We start from the raw sequence: 22,465 nt of genomic DNA on the forward strand, positions 1-22,465 counted from the left end.
CCTACTTAAGAAATCTTAGTCAAACTCAAGGTCATAACTCTTACGTTTTCTTCTAAGCCTCTTCCAAGACTTCTAAAAAAGCCTAAGCTCTTATATTTAGGTCTATGACTCATTTCAAGTTATTTTTTGTATAGTATGTTATATAATGATTAAAATATATATCTATATTGCTTGAGCCCAGGAGTTCAAGGTGACAGTGAGCTTGGTATGATCATACCACCACCCTTCACCCAGATGACACTGTCTCAAAAAAAATTATATCTGCCAATAATTTGTAGTATTACCAAAATACTCACTTAAAAAATTAACTAAAGAGGGCATAATAGAAATTTTTATATACAATATAGGAACCACTTGATCCATTTTGACAAAAACACACCAATAGAAAAAACTCATAATGGAAGAATGGAAGAAAATATTCTGCAATATTTTAATTAATTTTTAGATAGTGTGACCATTGCCTATTTCTTGTTTCTTTTTCTTTCTCTACTTTTAATATTTTCTATAACAAGCATCAACTATCATCACACCAAACTAATTCAAAATTATTTTAAAGTAACCTACGAGAAGGCTTCCTGACTCCCAGCGGTCTTCACATTGCTCTTTTGTGCATAACCGGCCCCTTTAGAGAACTTGAAAGATGAACATACTATAAAAATCTGTCCCCCGCAACCCCACTCAATATTGCTTAACAGCGGGAAGGTGTGAAACAAAGAATTTCCAAAGAGAATTCTCCAAAGAGAATGTGAGTTTACCTGAAACCAAATACAAATGCCACCCTAATCAAGGAGAAGAATTCCAGCAGGGGAGGGCTGGCTGCCTTGCTTGGCCCCCCACTGAAATTGCTTGCCTGCCGGCCCTGACACACTGCAGTCACAGATGTGTGTGTCAAACAGCTCCTCTGCTCACTCAATCTCCGCAGGCAAGGAAAGCTAATGAAATTCTCTCACTGATGTGCTCACTGTCCTTCTGTCTTGATCTGCTTGCAAAGATAGCCTAAGTCTGGAGCCTCATAATCAGCTAACGGCTGGCCTGGCTGCCTCTCTGTGTGCACTCCTGACTGTCTGGCAGGTGAGATTTGCCTCTTGAGCTGCTGCAGAGGCCAGCTTGGCTGGTGAGATTGCCTACAGATGTTTCACAGAGAGAAAGATTACTTCCCTGATTGATGAATAAATAGAGTTGTCAACATGGTTTCCCTGGTCAGAGGGGACCCCTGGAGTATAATGTGGAAGGACAGATGTTTCTTCTGGGAAGGTGTCCAAGACCCTTCGAAGAGGTATGCACTCAACTGATATCGTGGGCTGAGTAATTCAGCCTCTAAGAGGAAGAGAAGAAAGGCTGGACATACAACCACAGCAAACACACTCAGGGGCTTCCTGAGCCAGGCTGCCTCCCAGACCTTGATAAAGGAGTGGGCATGCCATTTCAGCCAGCACCTCCTCTTTGGGCTTTTTCCTATGAATCGATGGGTCCAATTATCAGAAATCCCATCATCTTCTTAGTCTACACCTGCTGTGAACTGTAAAGGGGGCAGCAGAAATGATGCTGTCATCTTCACACTAAACCGCAAAGGCTTCCTCTTGCAGAAACTGCAGAGGCAGGCACAATCAAACTGGGTAGGGACCAAGGCACCTGTAGTGAGTTACTTTGTAGTCAGTAACTTGCAACTCTGGAGATTTCTGGCTGACCTTCCGAAATGAAGTAGACAATAATAACTATTACCATAATTGTTTCAGTAATTGTACGAACAGCTGTCATTATTTGACACTAGACTATGTACTTTACACACCATCATTTTATTGAACACTCAAACACACACACACAATACTCTGCAAGGATTCATAAAATTTATCACCCATAAACCCTCCCTGTAAGAATTACTAGAGGATGTGTTCCAGCAAATGAAAAAGAGGAATGGTAGAAGCACTGCCATTAAACCTATTTAACAGATAAAAGCACAAATTCAGAAAGATGAAGTAACTTGCCAAGGCCACTTGGAAAAGGAAATAGCCAACCTGGGAATTGAGCCCAGATGGGTCTCCTTCCCAAATCCATGCTCTTAGCCACTGTAATTTTGTGGTCACCAGAAGATGTGAAAGATGAGGATTACAATTTTCAACACAAGCACAACAGTGTTGGTGCTTCCAACACAGAATCATGGCATGCCCAGAAAAACACCATTTACACCTGGATATGCATGAATATCAATGAGGTTGCTGAGTAGGTCTCAAACCGATTTGAGTTTAAAACTAAAAATGTCTTGTCTAACACTTCCAGAAAGGGCTATATTCTGCATTATAGGAGGAAACATGCAATGGACTCCCCATCTGACACTTACACACACACACACACACACACACACACACACAACACACATGGCTAAACAACCTAGAGCACCATCCCAAAGGGTATTCGGGTATTTTTAATTAATATGGCCACATCTTCCCTCCATCCGAGAAGAAAGACATTGCATGCAGCAGCAGATTCTACGCTAGTTTTCTCAGATAATATATACCTTAAAAGGAACTTCAAATAATAAATCCCCCCAAAAATATTTTTTTACATACAACTCCCCAATGAACTTGACTTTCCTTGGGGGTAGGAATAGAGTCTCTTGTTTACCTCTGGAGCCTTAGTGCCTAAAGCCTCAATACCTTTTCGTTGAATGTCATTGAATGGATGAGCAGACAATAACAGGTAAAATGAAGACATCAACATATTGTAGTAGTGAAAACCATGAACTTTGGAGGCAGACAATCCTGGGTTTGAATCATGCTGCTGCTTGCAAACAAATTACTAATGCCTCACTAGCTTCAGTCCTCTCTTTGGAAAGCAGAGACAACATAAATACCAAATTTACAAAATGGCTGAAAGAACTCAAGGAAACAGTGCTGAGCACAATGCTGGCACAGGCTGAAGTCTTTCAGAGATGCAATCTAGCTTTACCACCAGGAAAACAGTTCAGTCTGGGGACAGAGAAAAGCACATTATGATACCTTGCATCTTGCTCTTGTAGAGACAAAGTCTGATTTTTTTAAAAATAACCTTGACAGTGACCCAGAGCAAGATGGCCCTGGAGGCAAGGTCTATTGCTGCAGGTGCCAGGCTTAGAGAGGCCAGAAGGGTGTGGGGTGGGGGCTGTTCTAGATGCTCACCTTATGTCAGGAGCACCATTTCTCTGCCAGACCATGATTTCAGAGGGCAGGAGCTCCCCAGGCACATCCAGAGGGAACCATTTACAAGATTGGGGGAAATTAAAACATACCCCAAGAGGAACAGCCAAGGGGACCAGCATTGCTTGGACTTCAGGAACAGAGGGAGGGGATAGGACCCATTCTGCATGGTCCCAGCTCAAGCTGGAGATATAGAGCAAAAGTTCTCGGTGGGGAGCAGATTTAAGTGGGAATCTTTATCTATATTCAGAAAGGTTGCTTTATTTGCCTAAGGTGCAGTGCAAGTGAGCGGCAAAGCATATTACCCCCTTGGGAAATGGACACGGGTAAAAGCCCCATTGTGACACCTCTCAATTGTACAGGCAGTACAGGGAGAAATGCAGAATATGCACTGAAATTGCCTTCCTCTCATCCCTGCCCCATCCGACTCCCTTCTTAAAGAAAGCCCGTTTCCATGTGTATATTTGTTTGCTTTCATGCTTCAGGTATTTTTACAGGACCAAAGGAAAGAGCAGTCTGAATTGAAAGGCTGCATCCATCATTTGTGAAAGCCTGAACCCACTGAATAGATGATGCTGGGACTGGAGTTAGGGGAAAGAGCAATGACTTTAAGGACCCTGAAGAAGACGGGGGACACTTCCCCCTGGGCTGGGGAAAAGAGGATATCAGGGGCTGTACCCTGAGGAAATAGCATGTTCCCAGAAGGAATGGTGGTGTGGTGGTCTTGAGAAAGCAGGACCCAAAAACCAAGGCTGGCAAAGATGCTACATCCGATGGAGACATGGAAGCAGAGAGTTCTTGAGCCTCAAGGGACCTCGAAGAATCATCACAGTGAGGCTGTCAGTGCAACCAGGAGACTAAACACTTGGCCCCTGTTTTCTTAGTTGTAAGTTTCCTGGGTCGTGGCATCACTCTGGGAGGAGAAAGGTCCCAATAATGACCAAGAAGGAATTTTCCCCTCATCTGTGCAGATCCAGACTCAGAGTCAAAATGAAGCCGATTTAAAGGAAATAAAGATGGACATTCTTTGTAAACCTGTGTTTGAGAACTGAGATTCCTATCATAGTTGGAGTACAGGCACCAAACACCATACAAATGGCGACCTTAATACTATGCTCTCCCCTCCCCATATCCCCACATCAAAGACTAGAAACCCTTAGATCTGCCAGCTGCAGAATGCCTCCCAGCCCCCAGCCCCCAGCCTTCCTGCCTTACCTGGGGAGCAGGTGCTTACGACTGACACACAGGGCGGTCTGGTAGTCCTGGGTCACACACACTTTGTGAGGGCTGCATTTCACCTTCAGGCAGGGGTCCTTGGATGGGTCCAGGGCTGAGGCAAAAACAAGAAGGAGGGCGGGGTTAGGACCTCCAGGGACATTTAATTTTTCTTTTTTTTTTTTTGGTTGAGATGGAGTCTTGCTGTGTCGCCCAGGCTGGTGGACAGTGGTGTGATCTCAGCTCACTGCAACCTCCCCTTCCCGGGTTCAAGCGATTTTCCTGCCTCAGCCTCCCAAAGTAGCTGGGACTACAGGCGCTCACCACCACACCCGGCTAATTTTTGTATTTTTAATAGAGATGGAGTTTCACCATGTTGGCCAGGCTGGTCTCAAACTCCTGACTTCAGGTGATCCACCTGCCTCGACCTCCCAAAGTGCTGGAAGTACAGACCTGAGCCACTGCACCCGGCCTTAATTTCCATTTCTACTTAAATAAACAGGTAGAAAATAAACCAACCATGTGTTTGCCCTCGGTGCTGTTCTCTGAGGCTGGAGGGGAACAGAATGAAAGCCCAAGCCTGGGGAAATTCTGTGTATATCACACATTCTTCCTCAACATCAGGGGAGCAATTCCTTTGTGCTTTGGGTGTTTCAGCATCTTCAGCTCAGGCAGGAATTACTTTTAAAAAATCCTTTCAAATCTTATGTGATCCAAGAAACAAGAGCTACTTTTACCTCTTTGGTTATGAATCTGGTGTTGCTTTTTATGACTTCATTCATGCCTAAGTTTACTCATTTCCTATAAAAAGTCCTTGAGGACAGAGTTTTTTGCTTCCATTCAATAAACACTAACTATGTGCATAAACAACCTATTTTAAGTTTTTGAAGAACTTCACGATGTATGAGACAGTTTGTGCTGTGCAAAGTTACAATGTACCAGGGAGGGGAAAGCTTACACATAAATATTTATTGTGCAAGGCAGAATTAGATAAGGACCATGACGGGCATATAAAATGATAACAGAGCTCAAGAGAAAAATGGAGATCAATTTCTAGGGCAAGGATTGGTGAAGCATTAATATGTGAATTGGATCTTGAAGTATGGGCAGGATTTTGAAAAGCAAAGATAGAAAAAGCAATCCAGGCAGAGTGAACCGGCACAGCGAGTGCAGGGAGGCATGTTCGGGCAATCATAAGATACTCAATCTGACTATTAAGTGTGGTTTGTGGGGAGGCAGTAATGAGACGGGAGGGGGTGGGGGGAGTTGATTCAAACAAGTAACTCCAGAAAGGGTCTCCAAAGACAGCAGTTCATATATTGCAACATTTCCTGGAATAGGCTGAGCAGCAGGCCCTCGGCTAATCAGCACTCTGCATGCTGAGGTGCACATGCTCATCATTGGCACAGAAGAGGCCTCGGGGAATTCTCTACAAAACAAAAGCAATTGTGCCATCTTCCAGCTCTGGGGCCTAAAGCCTATTAAGTAGTAAATCTTTCATAACTGCTCTCCACAGTCAGGGAAGGTGATGTCTCCCCATGTCCTCCCCATGCAAACATTTGGTTAAACAAATTGGTATCCTGAGCAGGTACAGCAAAACTTCTACAAGAAATGACATGGTCAAAAAACCAAACCAAAACAAACATAAAGAAATGTCACAGAGCCCTCAATCATGGACTCTTAGCCATCCTGACTCCTCAGCATGTAGAGGACGTCACCGTTCCTCTCTTCCTGCCCAGGCCCAGAATCTGCACGCTACTTTCTTCAGATGCCTGCTGAGAATTTCTCAAGAGTCCTGAACACACAACTTCCAAAGGTATTTCTGCTACTTGAACAGCTTAGCTGGCTCCCTCCACTGCTGCAGCTTCAGCAGCTGTAAACAGAAGCCAGGCTGCATTCTCAGGCCCATCTGGAAAGTAACAAGACCCAAGGCCCAGTCCTAGGGGAGTCACCTGGTAGAGTCTACTCCCCAAGGGATGTGGCTCTGATACTTGGATCTTAGCAGAGAGAAACAGGCTGTGAGATAAAAGAGGCTGATTTGAGCCCCAGGGACAAAGTGTTCATTCACTCAGAGCTCTTAAGCTGAAGGCAACCTCTGCAAGGCAGGTGGCAGGGCCCTGTGTCTACCTTCAGAGTCTTCCAAGGCTGGGCCTTCCAGAAACTTGCAGCAAGAGCTTCCTGGTCCTAAGTGGAACTCTTTTGGTTCCTGGGGATGTCTGCATGAGAAGCCAGGAGGCTGGTGTGGTCTCAGCCCACCCCACGCCCAACCTGGGACTACAGCTCAGCCAACTTTGACTCGTTCTCCAAGAATCATCCAAAATTGAGTCAACAATTAAGAATGACTACCAGATGACCAGTAATGATGAAAATTTCTCAAGGGTCCTGAACACACAACACCCAATGGCATTCCTGGGGCTTGAACAGCTTAGCAGGACATGTCAGTCCTTCATTGCCCATTCTCACACTTCCACACACCACAGGATGAAGACATTTATAGATCTCAAGAAACTTGGGGACTAGACCACTGGCAGCCTCAGTCATAGTTACCAGATGAGGTATTTCCCCCAATACATGCCAAGTGCTGCAGCAGAGAACTTGAGATTTTCACTTGAGTGGATGTCAGAGATGGAGAAAAACAGGCTGGCCTAGGGTGATGGGTGTCAAAATCTGCAGTACTACATGACAAGTTTTGTGGCAGAATTTGAGCTTATTTTTGCCCCTGCAGCCAACTTTGTTAACATGCCACACTGCCCCCCGGGTGGTCTCAACCGACAGTGCAATCACAAGGATCAGGAATCAGCTGAGCAGAGCCGGGAACAGCACAGACTCCAGGGCGGTGTAGCTTCTGTGACTGAACCCTGCCTCTGCTGCTTGTTAACCTTGCTATACCTCACTTTCCTCTTCTGTGAAAATGGGGATAAAAACAGAACCTGCTATTGCATGGTGGTTGTCATGAACATTTAATGAGTTAATATCTGTAAGTACTTAGCACAGACCTGGAACATGCTAAGCACCTCATATGTGTTTATTAAGTTGTTTGTGTTTGTCTTTTGTTCCCAGAGTAAATAATGAGTTTTCATAGTAACAAAGAACCATAGTTAACACTCACCGAGTGCTTTTGACATACAGGCAGTGAACTAAGCCCTCTGATTGGATTACCACATTTAATTTTCATAGCTATCAAAGGAGGTAGCTGCTATTAATGTGCAGGTCTTAAAAATAAATTGCTAATGAGAGATGCAGAACAAACCTGGGCTGTGACTCCAGAACCCAAATTCTTCACCAAGGTATGCTCGAAGCATGAGAATCTCCTACTATCTTCTTTAAAAAGCTGATTGGGGGGCTTACCTCACACCAAGGGCCCAGGTGCACCATATTCTTGAGAGGCTTTTGGGGCAGAATGAGACTTACTGGGTAAAAGGAGGGGGCAGCCAGGTGAGCTGGTGCTGCAGAGAATGGTCCATGATTCCCTCTCAGTACGCCCCACAGGATGAGGTCACCAGCCCTGATCTTCCCCCAGAGGGTGGGGTGCCCAGCTCTGGACACCTGAGCCCTCAGCCTACCGCCTGTGAATGCAGCCATCCCCCAACTGAGTCAAAGGAACCATGGTCTGGTCAATTTTGTTCCTATAGTCTTGCCATCTGTCACCCTACCTTAGGCTAACTCCTGTAGACCACCCTCCACTTCTGGAAGCTAACATTTCTTTAAAAACCAAAAACCTCCAATCCAAAATACTAATAAATAAAAACTGTTCGTTATTAAACTCCCTACACATACTTAACAATTTGCATACAGAAATCAAGTCTGCTAAAAATCAATTACTAGAGTCTGAATACTTCAAACCTGTATGCAAATTATTTAGAGTAAATGAACTTCACAGAGCAACAAAACAGTAACAAATCAAGCTGTCAGCGTTTGTTTCATCACCTTGCCGCATTTTGTTTTTGAAAAACAGCAACACTGGGATTGAAAGGGGATGAGGAGTGTCATTTCCATTTAAACGCAGGCCTCCCAAGTACGTTTTTTCTAGCAGCCTCAACGCTCAGGGTGACGGATGCTCCTGAAAGGCACCCAGCACCGGTACTGGAGAGGACTGTGGCAGCACTTTGTAAAGAGAAGGATAAGAGATCCGAATAATAAGTGGCATTTGAGAGGCCTTTTAATAAGTAGGGGAAACTGCAGGTGAGAAGGTAGGAGAGACAGCTGAGCGTGACAGCCCCGAGCAGGGTTCAAAGTTTCCTTGTCATGGTGCTACTGATTTCTTGGGGACCTTGCTCTAAGTTTCAATCTCTCTCTGCATACGAGGAGTGACAGGATGCAGACATCCCCAGAGGATGACAAAGCCCTGTGTCCTCTCTACCTCTTCTATCGCCAAACCTGCAGGACTCCTGTGGACCCAAACAGGACAGCTTCCCTAGCACAGAGCAGGTGACCACCAAAGGTTAATTTTATCTTTCCCACCTATATGCAGAAGTATTCAAGAGTCAACTGGCACCCAGCACATATCCAATTATTTTTTCCAGAATGACTTTTTACAGAAACTTTTCTCAAGGAACAAACCAAGAATGAATTAATTTAAAGAGATTTGTTAAGCTGTAAAGCACTGAATTCAAAAGCCAGTTAATTACTAGTTTCATGTAACTTTTTTTTTATTAACTTTATTTTTAAGCTCGCTACTTGGTCTCAATTAAGGTGGTGATATTTTAATTATCTTAATTGTTTCTGAAGTTGTTTTTCAGTTCAACAAGTTATTTTTTTAATTAGCTACATTGATTTTAAAATCCTGAATCAAGCCTTTGCGCTCTCCTTGAGCATATCCTGTAGGCTAATTGGCAAAGGGTCATGACACCTAGCACAGCAGAGCTTGATACCATCTCAGAGATGCTGAGATGAGAAGAAGGTTCCATTTTGTGGGTTGGCCCAAAGGGTTCCTCACCTGGGGGAAATCACACACATTTGTGTTTATTCAATTAACATTTACAGAGTATCATTCAGTGTGAAGCATCTTTCTGCAGGCTAAAGGTGAATACAAAGAGGTGAGCAAAAAGATGTCCTTCCAGCTCGCCAGGGGTTCACTGTTGAGCACTGTTGAGAGGAGAGTTCTATGGGGGACAGGTGAGGTACCTAATTCAGCCTTTCAGGGGGTCATGTGAGAATTCCTGAACAGACTGACATCTATGGAAAAGTAGGTTCAAACCAGAAAATAGGATGAGGAAGAAGACTCCAGACAACAGGAAGCTGTCTTTCCAGGGGTAAGAAAGTTTGTGGCAGGCTTAAGGAATCCAAGTGTTTCCTCGGGCTGGCAGAGGTTGGAGCAGGCCAGTGAGTAAAAAGGCTGGAGAGGCGGCTGAGCCTGGTCCTGAAGGGCCTTGGAGCCACAGGGACCATGCTGGGGAGCCAGGGCCTTTGAGTTCCACCATGCCTTCAACCCAGCATGCAAGAACCTGTGACCAGACTAAAGTCGGGGGAGAGGGGCAGGAAGAGGGAACCCTAAATATGCATTTTATGTAGAAAGTGGCACTTAGTAAGAAAAGACACACTACATATATTCTTGTCCTCCAAATGACAGAGGATGTCAGGGCTGGAGGGCCCAGTGGTCCTCTTAGAATCCCTTTTCTCCTGCCAGAAACCTCCTTCCTCCCTCTCCCCAGGAACATCAAGCCACACAGGATTCTGGGAGGCACAAGCCTACCGGCTGAGACCAGTAAGCAAACGATTAATCTAAAACAGCAGCATGAATTCCTGGCCCACTCTGGTGACTTCCAGAATCTTCCTCAGGTCAGAGGCCCCTCGATTTGCAAAAAGTCCACCAGTTAAAGATGGCCTGTTGTCTCGCTGTTGCTTTTAAGACTGCTCTCTGCCTGAGTCATGCTAACCCAAGGTTCATGTGAAGAGCAGACACTCCCAGTGATTCATTAGGAGTGACTTAATGGACGACTGACAAAGAAATTACTCCAAACTGTGAAAACCTCGTCAAGCTCAAGCTAAGAGCAGGAACATTTATGGCAGCTTGTCTGTCCCCATGGTAACCCGTGCATGCATCTTGCCTCCCGCGTCTCCAGAGAGGCTTGTTCACCAGCTGACGACAGAGTCTCTCAGAATATAAAACAGAAGATTCTGCCCATACAGTCTTTGCTGTAACCAGGGAAGAATGGCAGCTTGGAAAACCTCCTCACCATTCTTTCCTTTTGTATTCAAGGGGCTGGCCAAGTTCTCCCAGGACAAATAAAGGGCCTATTGGTCATGTGCCTGGATAGGGCAGAGAGCAGAGTGACACCAAGATCGGACTCCTGCATTTAAGGATTGGGGAATCTGTGGGGAGTGACACGGGACAGGCAGAGACAAATAGGCAGAGGATAAAAAGATGAGTCCGACCAAAGATAGCCCTCCTGGGAAGACACCTTTTCTTTCCCCTTTAAACTGAAGGCCTGGGGACTTCTTTCTGTGTCAAAGCTAAAAGCATCTTCGCTGTTACACTGTGTGTGTGTGTGTGTGTGTGTGTGTGTGTGTGTGTGGTCGGGGGTGGGTTATAAACTGATAACAGCCTTTTTGGGGGGCCAATATTTTGCTTGTGCCCTTAAATGATAACAATTGTTAAACAGGTAGATGGGTGTATAGAAGTTTATGGTATCCTCTCACCATTTTGGTACATATAAAAATTATAACAAGCAAAAAGGGAAAAAAGAAACATCCTATGATCCAGCAAGTGAACATATTAGGCAAAAGTGTTCATCTTAATAATCTATAATAAGGGGAAATTATAACCATTTGAATGTCCATCTGTGTTAGTCTGCTCGGGCAGCCATAACAAAAGTACCACAGACTGGGGGCTTAAACAACAGAAATTTATTTTCCCACAGTGCTGGTGACTGGAAGTCTGAGATCAGGGTGCCGGTAAGGTGAGGTTCTAGGAGGGCTCTCTTCCTGGCTTGCAGACAGCCAGCTTTTTGCTACATGCTTACATGGTTTTTCCTCGATGCAAGCACTTGGAGAGAGAGAGTCAGCTCTCTCTGTGTCTCTTCTCATAAGGACACTTATCCTATCAGCTCAGGGCTCCACCCTTTGGACCTCTTTTAACCTTAATTACTTTCTTAGAGGCCCCCTCTCCAGATACAGACACCCTAGGAATTGGAGCTTCAACATGGGAATTTGAGGGGGACAAAAACATTCAATCCAGAACGCCAACTGTAGGGAAATGGTTTAGTTAATTACATAATACATATTTTAAACGTCATGCAGCTATTTTACAGAAACTAGCAGATCCATATTTGGTAACATAGGTAGATATTTATGATAAATTAAGTGAAAAGGCAAGTTGAAGATGAGAAAACCAGTTTGAAACGGTAAAGTAACTTCCCAGCACCATAAAGCCTTGACGGCAAAGCCACTACTCAGAACCAGACCTGCCTTCTTCCAAAGGAAGTGCCTTTCCCTTCCCTACCCTTCCTCTCCCCATAGCCACAGCCACAGCCTCCGCCCTACTCCCAGACCAGGGCCCTCAGTTTCTCCTGATTGCCCTCTATCTCAAATCCTGTGTGCAGCAAGGAGACAATGACAAGCCGTGACCGTGGCCAGGGTTCAGAGCAGGTGCCCAGCCCTGGGAGATCTTGGCATTTGTCTCTGAGATGAAGGAGTTAAGCACTACCCACTACTGAGAGTGGCTGGGAAGAGCTTGGCCCCTCTGCTCACATGCAAAGCAAGACATTATGAGCAACCACTGATAAGCCCAACATGGTAATTTACACGTCCTGATCATTAGAAAAGAAGGCATTAAGAGGGGTCTGCCAGAGCAGCTGTGGAAATGTGAGTCATAAAACCAACGACCACAAAATTTTATTAGCCTGGGCAGCCAAGCCTCCCTTCTCAAAGCTGTCATCTCACATTTTCCCTGCTCCCCAGCTGCTCTGACAAGGACCCTCACTCAGCATTTCCATCAAGAAATTGATTTCCCTTTGAAAGTGGGGTGGGAGTGCGGAGAGGAAGTAGGAGAGGGGGGATAAAATAGAAAGGAAAGGGAGGGAGAATATTACATACTTTGTCACCTAATTAGGGGGCTGACATGGAGACAATGACAACCACCAACTATAGAATAATGTACTATTATCCTAATTCAACAATAAAGAAATGGATACAGAGATCAGATCATTCTTAATTTACCAACTGGTAACTGACAGAGAAATGTTAAGTCTGTTTGTGGTCACACAGTCAGTGAGCCTGGATTTTAATCTTGGTGAGTCTCACACCAAGGCTGATACTTGAAGTCACTAAACCACTAATGAAAATAACTTGTGATGGGGATAAAGGCAATGATTAAAGTGTCAATTAGCAATGTACCACACCCCTCTGTCCACCTTCCCCAAGATTCATGTTACCCAGAAGACCTCATAAAAAAAGCCTTCCTGTGAAAAAAGATTGAGCTATCAGAAATCAAAGCCAAATTGTTGGCTATCTTAATAAGCTTTATTACTTTTATAATGAATACAAAAGTGCAAGCTGCTTTTAAAGGCAATGCTGCTGTCCTGTGAACTTAACTCCCTCTGACTTAAGAAACAACAGGACCAGGTGAACTAACTGTGGTTCCTTCTGTGAGAGGTTTCTGTGAAGTGTGCGTATGTTCCACACTGCTAATGGGGAGATGCATGAAGCCTGGTGCAGCATGGGACAGGGCAGTGTGGGCAACAGGAGCTGAGAATGGCCTTGCCTATAAGTAGAGAAAAAGATATCATCCACAGAGAAGTCTTTACCTTCTCATCCATCACAATGGCCAGAATTTATTAAAATGCTATAATAGTAAAGGTACTTGGGTTCTATTTCATTATAATTGACATAAATTATTCATAAGACATTTATGAACAAACGAGAGAGATTTACTCAAAATACAAAAGAACCAATTCTATAACCTAAGAGAATAAGAGGGCACAAAAAGCATAGTAAAAATCAAATATTTCCTGGAAAAAAGTATACTTAAAAGATCACTGTGGCTCATAAAGTCTATCTTTTGTACCTGTGCTTCACTTTAATGCAATTAAAATTTCTATAAAAACATGGAGCTTTCCCCAGGCCAAAGACATCCAGAGAATTAACTCTTTTGGTTCTGATTATTCTGACATTATTCAGTAGCCATGGTTGTTGATTATGTAAGGATTGGGAAACTCAGCAACTCCAAGAATTTCTGCCAAATTTTTAGTGTACCTAGAAGATAAGAACCCAAGCATTTGGCTGGGAGAGATGGAAGTTTGAGAGGAGAGAGGCAGCTGTCCCACTTCTTGCCTGTGAGATATCTTGATGGGTTACTTAACTCTTTAGGATTCAGTTGCAGGCAAACAGATCCACTTTACTGAGATGTTGTGAGGATCTGATGGGATAACACATGAAGGTCGTCTAGCACAGGGCCTGGCACACAGTTCATACTCATTTATTATCTTCATGGCTCTTACCACCTCTTTTTACCTTGCTCCTAAAATACAGAAAATGGATGTCCACTAAGGGCAAGGGACCCTGGACACTTCAGAAACACAAGATCCTGGAGCCATAATTCTGTTCAGTCTTTCTAATCTCAAAATGGTAAACTCTGTAAGAAGAAACATTAAAGCTTTTCAACATCAAGCATGGTGTCCACTTTGTCGCGAAAACTTCTGCTGACTAACCACATCCACACCACTGATGAACCACCCTACAACCACCAGGTAGCTCATGCCTCTCTAGTAGAGCCCTCTGCCTTGTCTCTACCCACAGATAGTAAGGGCTGGGGATAAAGGATGAAAATCCTCTTCGTCTCCTAAGTTCTGGGCACTAGGTTCACACAACAGAGACTTGTACACAAACCTATGCTCGTGCTCTTTTTGTTTTAAGAGATGCTTTTTGGGCTTTGAAATGTCAGTATTAAAGAGTCACAGAGTTTAATTGTTAAAGTATCCTAAGGGCCTACATTCCAGCACTGTTGATAAGAGGCTAGAAAAAAAGAAGAGCTTGGTTAGGGAAACAGAATCTGGCAAATATTGTTGATCCAAGCAGACAGGAGTCCAGGGAAGTTGGTGGCAAGGGGTATGTTGCCGACAAATGGGCAGGCAGGGCTCAGCAAGGCAAGTGTGGTGTATAAGGTTGGTGCTCTCTGATCCTCAGCCCGTGAATGTCTTCTGCCCTCTCCTACAGAGCCTGGCAGTGACAGGTGTTCATTGAAACCAGAACAGGAAAGTCTGTAGGGAAAGCCTACCCCAGATTGGAAACAGGGACCTCAAATCACCTCTCAGAGCCTCAGATGAAGAGGTCACTTCTGCAGTAGAGCAGCCTATGGAACAGAGCTTCAGTGGAGCACTCTGGTGAGCTCATCTCTCAACAAGTCTAAAAATCAACTAAAGGAAGGGAAACAGGTAGCCCTACACCATATGCATCTGGCACAGCCTGGTCACTTCTTCTTTCTCTTGTGTTCCCATAATCCAACCTAATCCTTGCTTCTCAGACTATATGATATGCCAAGGAGAATGCAAATCTATATTGAATCTCCCTGCAGCATCTATTTTACTAGATGGTAGTAGGTAATCTAAAACTTATATTTTGTATTTTGTAATTTTGTTGTTGTTGTTGCTGTAGAGGCAGGATCTGGCTATGTTGTCCAGGCTGGTCTCAAACTCCTGGCCTCAAGCAGTCCACCAATGTCAGTCTCCCGAAGTACAGGAATTAGAGGCTTGAGCCACTGAGCCTGGCTAGAACTTATTTATGTTAAGGCAATCACTGATCTACTATGGAATAGAAAGGAAAATGTATATACACTTGTATAGAAGAGACTTCAAGAACATACGTCTCACAGTGGATTCTGCCCCCTGAACCTCAAAATAGGTATTTGCTCTTACTTGTCCTTAGGAGCTCTTTGGTAGAAAAGTTTGAGCAGTGTTGAAAGTATTGAACAAGTTTAAAGGGTCCTAGAATGAAGTGGTAAGCTCTCCAGGGTACTGTTATGTGAGACAGAAAATCAATACCAGTAAACGTACACACAAAGAACTCTCATAAGCAAATTCTTTATTCTCGCAGGACCAGAAAGCAGCTCCTATTAAATCTGACTAATTGAAAATGTATCCCATGCCCCCTGAAGCAGATTTCCATACCATCTCCTCCCTGGAATCTCAATCCCACAGGTGAAAGGTCCTAGAGGTTTTCAGAGAACTGACCCTATAAAGTTCAAAGCTTGCTTGAGAGCCTTGTAAATGCCAAGCACTGGGTGAGGTATTTAAATGAGCTACAAAGCATTTGCAGTTCCCCAGATATATTAAAATTAAAGCTGTTACTACTTTCATCCCTCTCACTGTTAATTTTTCAGAAACACTTGGCTGTGTAAATGGATATTTGAAGACTATTCATTTTCAAGCCCTTTCTTTCTCCAATTAGAGCAGGTTCTTTTCTGCTTCCTTAGGGTGGTTCCCAAGGTTGTTAAATTTCATTCCTCAACTGATAACATTGAAGCAATCATGACAAAATTAGTGTTGATTGGAGCTGAGGTTTCTTGGGGCATCTACTATTAGAAACCACCTCAAGCTGAGAGAAAAATGGTTGCATCCCCCACTATCGGAATTGGCAAGTGCCATATAACTTAAGTCTTACGTATTCCTGTTGTTTCTCTGTTTTTGTGTGTGTGTCCTGTGCTATTCAGTCACGGCTAAAATACTTCATCAATGCATCTAAATAAGCTAAACAATTCTCAGTTCCTGCCTTGCTGGCAACCAGCTTTTTCCCACCTCTCTCTCCACCAATGCGCCACTCAATAGCTAATCACTTCCCTTACATTGGCTAAGATAAGGGCTATCATGCTAATATAAAACATAAAACAGGGCTTAACTGCACATGGAAGATAGTTGCAACAATAAATAATGGAAAAGGACCTATGGGGTTTCCTAAGACAAGCATAAAACAAACACAAAGGGCAAAATCTTTCTTTTTTTGTTCTATAGCAATAAATACTGATCACCTAACAGGTAAGACAGAGCAGAAAGAAAATCATCTTTGGCTACTATAATGGCTGCAGAATTCTTTCCACCAGAGGGGTTGTTGACATTCTAGTTTTTGTTAAAGTTAAGGATTCTAATTTTTTCTTTTAAAGGAGCCTCATGACTGTCTTCTACAGTCTGGCTTGAAACTTCTCTTCCAGAATATAGTTCCCATTTCCTGCCAATATTCTCCTTATCGTCCAATATTTACCCTGCCTTAATTTACATGGACAACCCACAAACCTTCAAACATTTGAGGTGCTTTCATGTCTCTTGCGTCTTGACTGCACTGTCCAATACAAAATACCATTCCATTCTTACACCACCCTGGGAGGCCAAAAGAAAGAATTAGAATTTGCCAGAGATAATTCAACTAGTAAGTGGCCAATCTGGGGTTGAACTGTAAGTCTAGTAAATCCAGTTGAAGTTCCAAGAGACTAAAGACAGTGTCTATCCTCTTCACTGCCACATGCCGCCTCTCACCTAACACAGTGTCTGGAATATCATGGGAGTTCAATAACTATTGCTGAGCCCAGGTCCTTGGTCTTAACCACTACTCTAGCCTGTTCTGTGAGGCCAGGGGCCAAGTTTTGCTCACTATTTCTGAATCCCAAGTCCCCTGATATGTGTCTGCTGTAAAGGACATGTTCAGTTAATGCTGAAAAACTCTGTGCAAGGGGCATCTCTGGATGGATCTAATAACTTAAGATTTCCAGGTCACAAAAATTCAGAGCTGTGAGAATCCCTGGAGTATTTCTAGACCAATACACTCATTTTTCTTTTATTGTTTTTTTGTTTCAGAGAATAAAAACACTCATTTTTAATGTAGGGAAGGCTTCAATTTGTCAATTCAACAAACATTTATGAAACTCATTTTATATGTCAAGTACTATTATAACCATTGAGAATTCAGAGATGCTTAAGACAGACAAAGTCCTAGCTCTTAAGGAACTTATGACCTAGTAGAGAGGTGATAAGAAAGAAACGAGGGGAGGAGAAAGAGGCCAGACACTGTGGCTCATGCCTGTAATCCCAGCACCTTGTGAGACTAAAGAGGGAGGATTGCTTGAGTCCAGGAGTTCAAGACCAGCCTGGGCAACATAGCAAAACCCTGTCTCTACAAAATTTTTTGAAAAAAATTAGCCAGGCATGGTGGCACATGCCTGTAGCCTCAACTACTCAGGAGGCAGAGGTGGGAGGATCCCTTGAGCCCAGGAAGTCAAGGCTGCAGTGAGCCATGATCATGCCACTGCACTCCAGCCTGGGTGACAGAGCAAGACTCTGTCTCAAAAACAAAAAAAAGAAAAGAAAAGAAAGAACGCAGGGAGAGGAAAGAAGAAATAGACACGGAAGAAAGGTAAGGAGAAAACATGAGATAATGATAAGACCTAAGCAGCACATTTTAAGAGTGATATAATAGAGAGCTCCTAGATGGTCACTCTGGATTAAGTGGTCAGGGAATACCTCTGAGGAGGTGACATTTAAGCCATGATCTGACAAGAGGGAGCCAGTGTTTTGAAGATCTGCTGAGGAACAGTGCAATCCCAGGAGAGGGACTGCAAGGGCCCCAGGATGGGAAATGGCCTTGGAGTGTTGGATAAAGAAACAGGTAGCAATAGATCTCATGACTTTTCCAAGGACACACTATTGAACCAGGACCAGGAGGTATCTTTAGAATGATGGGTTCTCACATCAGCGTGTGCATTGTTGGTGGAATGAGTCTCCAGATATCTGATGAACATGTTGAAGTCTAACTGAGGTTCATCAGCAACAGTGGACTGGCCTTGCTCCAGATCTGTACCCAGCTTTATGATCATCATAATGCCCTCACAGACCCAAGGGGCTGCTTCAACACAGGGTTCTTGAGTGACCATTGCTCAGAGTGCCAAAGCTAAAGGTGAACAATCTGCAGAAAACCCAGATCGCCAACTTCCTAGTCACGGTCTTTACTCCTATAAGCAAATCACCAACATGTATGATAGAAATTATGTGGACGGGCCAAAGGAGAATGAACTGTGGGCTTCAGACATAGCCAGTTCCAAATCTGAGCTTAGCTCCTTGCACGCTGTGTGCTGTGTGAGGTTGGACAAGTTACATAGTTTCTCTGAGCTTTAAAGAGGAGTGGTAACATCTCCCTGATATGGTGGTCAGAAGGACTGGGTGAGACAATGTGTCAAATTGCTTAACATTGATTGCAAGTCCTCAGTAAGTGTTAGTGTCAACTCTTCCCACATGATCCCTTTTAAGCATTCCTTTCAGGTGCAGCAGCCCAAACTGGGCCCCTTTTCCTCTCCAGGTTTCTCCAGCAGGTCATCTTTAAGCCAAATTACAGTCCTGAAATTGTGTTGCCTCTAATCTCTATTTCCCAGGAGACATCCTGTGAGCTGCCCCTGGTGCCAGAATGGCCATGCTATCCACAGCAGTCCCCTGTCCCCTGCTGGTGAGTCCCCATCTTAATGGGCCTGCACTCCACTCTCACAACTCCCCCAATCAGAAGACTGGTCACCTCCCTCCACTGTTGTCCAGTTAGCCAATGTGGGGAAAGGTGAAAGGATGGTTTAACACCCTCCACTCAGTGAGGTCACGCTGGAAACTGATACGTGGCACTCCATCAACAGCAGAAAGGAGATGAAATACGGCGATACCCTTTCTCCAAATAGTCCTTCCCCATGCAAATGTGTAACAGAGATTTTTGGCACCACTTCCCACTGGCTGGGACTAAACCAGCCATCAGGCTTTTTTGTGATCCTGAAAAAGCTAATGAGAAGATGTGTGTCTGTGTAATTCAAACAGTATCCATTTCATGCCCAATCGTTTTTTAAACGGGCAACAAATCTCCCTAGTGTGTTCCTTTCTCTGGCAAACAAAGGCTCCGTCTGGTCTCTTTGTGGGCCCTGTCCAATCAACAAGGGCAAGAGGCCCTTGATGCCTGTTCAAAGCCCTGTTAGAGGGCAGACCCGCTGGGCGGCCTTGCTCCCTCCTGAAAAGTTTCTCTCATTGGAAGCCAAGTCAACATCTAGACTTTTCAACTGATGAAGCAGGCCACTGATTTCCACCGATTTCTAAATGGCAAGTTGACAACTTTTCAGACTACGTTCACTCCTGTTTCAGGCAGTAGCATTAAGGGATGGACTAAGTCAAAACCACATAGCATCACCAGATAGGGTAGCACCACAATGTAAGGGGCCTCTGAGGTGCATTCCTGGCTCCTCAGGTCCTGGGGGAGCAGGGTAAGTGCCTCTGCACTCTGAGAGTGAGAAGGGCCTGTAGCAATATAAATTACTTTTGCACCAAGTACTGCTGCAAAAATGAGGTGACATGTGAACGTGGTCTGCCCTGTGAAGCTGGCCTCTGCTGTTCTGGCTTCCAAGGGTCATGAATAAAATAAACAACCACAATGCTTAAATTCCAAAGACTCCTCAAACCATCCTTCTCTATCTCAGCAGAGTTTGCATATTCATATCCTGGGGCATAATTCCTCATGAGAACACATTGCCATAGCAACCCCTCACCTTTTGACCTCAAAAGGGAAATTAATAGGAGAATAGAGTTTACTCTGAAGTAGTCTGATATCCAATAATTCATGTGTGTGTGAAGCACTGACCTTCACTGAGCACCTACTACTACATCATTTGGGGTGATGAATATACATGTTGAAAAGGGAGGGCCTATTCCTGTGCTCAGGTAATTGCAGGCCTGTGGAAGGTATCTGGTAGGTGCCTGGTGTATATGACCTCAAGGAATCTGTACAGTAAAACCATGAGCCAGGTGTTCCCTTCATCCTCATTCTATAGCCAAGGTAACAGAGAAACTTGTTGAGAGAAGACCCAGAATTTGCTCAAGCATCTAGAGCTAGAAGGGACAAGCAAGAATTCAAACACAAGTGGATCCAGAGCCCTCCTGCACCAATGAGCCCACAGGTATGTGGTGACCAGTCCATATAGTGCTTTTAAAATAAGTGGCTAGCAGTAAGAAATTAAGGAATATCATACAAAAATCTATCATAAATTTTGGGGTTATTTTTAATAGAAAGATCTGGCCACACTTGGGCTTGCACTCCCCCATGGCTGCCTCCGTCCTGTTATCATTTCCTTCTCCCCCTTTACTCTCCGCTGCCCGGGTCCCTTCCTCCCTCCTGCACTTTTACATGAATTGCCGCTTGGTCCCACCGGCACTGGTGTTTGCACTACCTAGAGCTCCATAAGAACACATCTTTTCTTCATAAAATAAACAACCACACTGCTCAAATTCCAAAGACTCCCAAGACAATTTGGATGGGAATGCTCCAGGAGGATTAGTTTTCTGTAGTTTAAAAGCAGTTCCCAGTCCTTGGTACTTCATTGTGTGGCAAACAACATGATAACTTCTTTTTTAGCTTAATAGGCAGTCTAATTATTCTTCCTTTGAATTTTTTTGCATCTGAGTAATTAATTTAGCAATCCTCTGTCCTGGAGAATTTTCCCCTCCTACTAGGCTGGACTCTGCTTTTTTCTTTCAGTCTCAAGCGTGCTGTCTAAATGCTGTTGGATTCCAGAGGTGACTCCCAGAGCAAGAAAGGGACCTCTTCCTCCCGGTGCTTTTGCTGGGCTGGGTCTTTACCACCATGTATCCAAAAGCTGGCAAGTGAGGAAGCCTTCTACATGATTTCTCTCTCCATAGAGTGTTTTGTTAATCACTTGGTTCCAATCCCATTCCCCAGGCACTAATCTCTGAAATGATATGAATGAACAGAAACTCCTATGGATGAAAGGTTGGTCACTAGGATTCTGGTAACAGGTTTTTTTTGTTTTTTTTTTTTGAGACGGAGTCTGGCTCTGTCGCCCAGGCTGGAGTGCAGTGGCCGGATCTCAGCTCACTGCAAGCTCTGCCTCCCGGGTTTACGCCATTCTCCTGCCTCAGCCTCCCGAGTAGCTGGGACTACAGGCACCCGCCACGTCGCCCGGCTAGTTTTTTGTTTTTTTTTTTTAAGTAGAGACGGGGTTTCACTGTGTTAGCCAGGATGGTCTCGATGTCCTGACCTTGTGATCCGCCCATCTCGGCCTCCCAAAGTGCTGGGTCTGGTAACAGTTTTTAGATAGTTTAAAACTTGCATATGGGGCCAGGCGCAGTTGCTCACACCTGTAATCCCAGCACTTCAGGAGGCCGAGGCAGGTGGATCACCTGAGGTCAGGAGATCGAAACCAGCCTGGCTAACGTGGTGAACCCCGTCTCTACTAAAAATACCAAAAAATTAGCCAGGTGTGGTGGTGCTTGCCTGTAATCCCAGTTACTTGGGAGGTTGAGGCCGGAGAATCAGTGAGGTTGAGGCCGGAGGTTGCAGTGAGCAGAGATTGTGCCACTGCACTCTAGCCTGGGCAGCAAGAAGGAGATTCCGTCTCAAAAAAAAGAAACCACACACACACAGAGAAAAAAACTTGCACACAAAACTTTATGGGCATTTTTGTGATGTGGGGTCCCAAATGCCCACTCCCCACTAAAAAGACAGATGTGGCCAGCTGATCCTGTCTCTCCCCATCCTGGTGATTCCATCCCAATGACTGTCCAGAGACTCTGCAATGTGAAGGAGGAGCCTCAGGGCAGAGGGGACACTGGCAATGATTAGACTGGGGTTCCTGTTGCCTAGCCCTTTGGCCTCCCCTTAGTCCTTTCACATTTCCAAGCTGGGGATTTCCAGGCTTTGGCAGCCTCTGGGAGCTTTGGATACCCTTCTTGTGACAGTTGAGTCACATTCTGTTGCTAACGTTCAAAGAACTCCTTGGCAATATAGGCTCATACTCTGCAGAGAACTTCAAAACGGTCTCTGGTTAGAAACCAGTTTTGGGACATGGAATACATCAGTTGAAATGCAGCCAACATCTGGGCAAGTTAGCACACTGAACCTTACTACTGTGAAGGCTCTGAGTGATTGGGATGAGTTGATTCTCCTCAACACCACAGCCCACAGAAAGCTGCTCCCTGGAGATGAAAAATACTATGTATATCACTGGAATGGGTGTCATGAAATGTACACAGAACACTCCACAAAGTACATCTGGAAAGGGGGCAGTGACTGTGCCACAGAAGGGAAGGAGTCTCAGGGGGCACCATGACAAGGGAGGG

General features: G+C 44.5%; 1 protein-coding gene across 1 annotated transcript in view; it reads right to left on the bottom strand.

Annotated features, from left to right (window-relative positions):
- Positions 1–22,465, bottom strand: part of SPOCK1 (SPARC (osteonectin), cwcv and kazal like domains proteoglycan 1) — a 520,870-nt gene that overhangs the window by 155,811 nt on the left and 342,594 nt on the right. Inside the window, exon 4 of the mRNA XM_005557859.4 lies at positions 4,389–4,503. Coding sequence (XP_005557916.1) covers positions 4,389–4,503 — 115 coding nt within the window. The remainder of the gene's footprint in view (positions 1–4,388; positions 4,504–22,465) is intronic.

The sequence above is a fragment of the Macaca fascicularis genome, chromosome 6 (assembly GCF_037993035.2).
Source record: "Macaca fascicularis isolate 582-1 chromosome 6, T2T-MFA8v1.1".
NCBI lineage: Eukaryota > Metazoa > Chordata > Mammalia > Primates > Cercopithecidae > Macaca > Macaca fascicularis.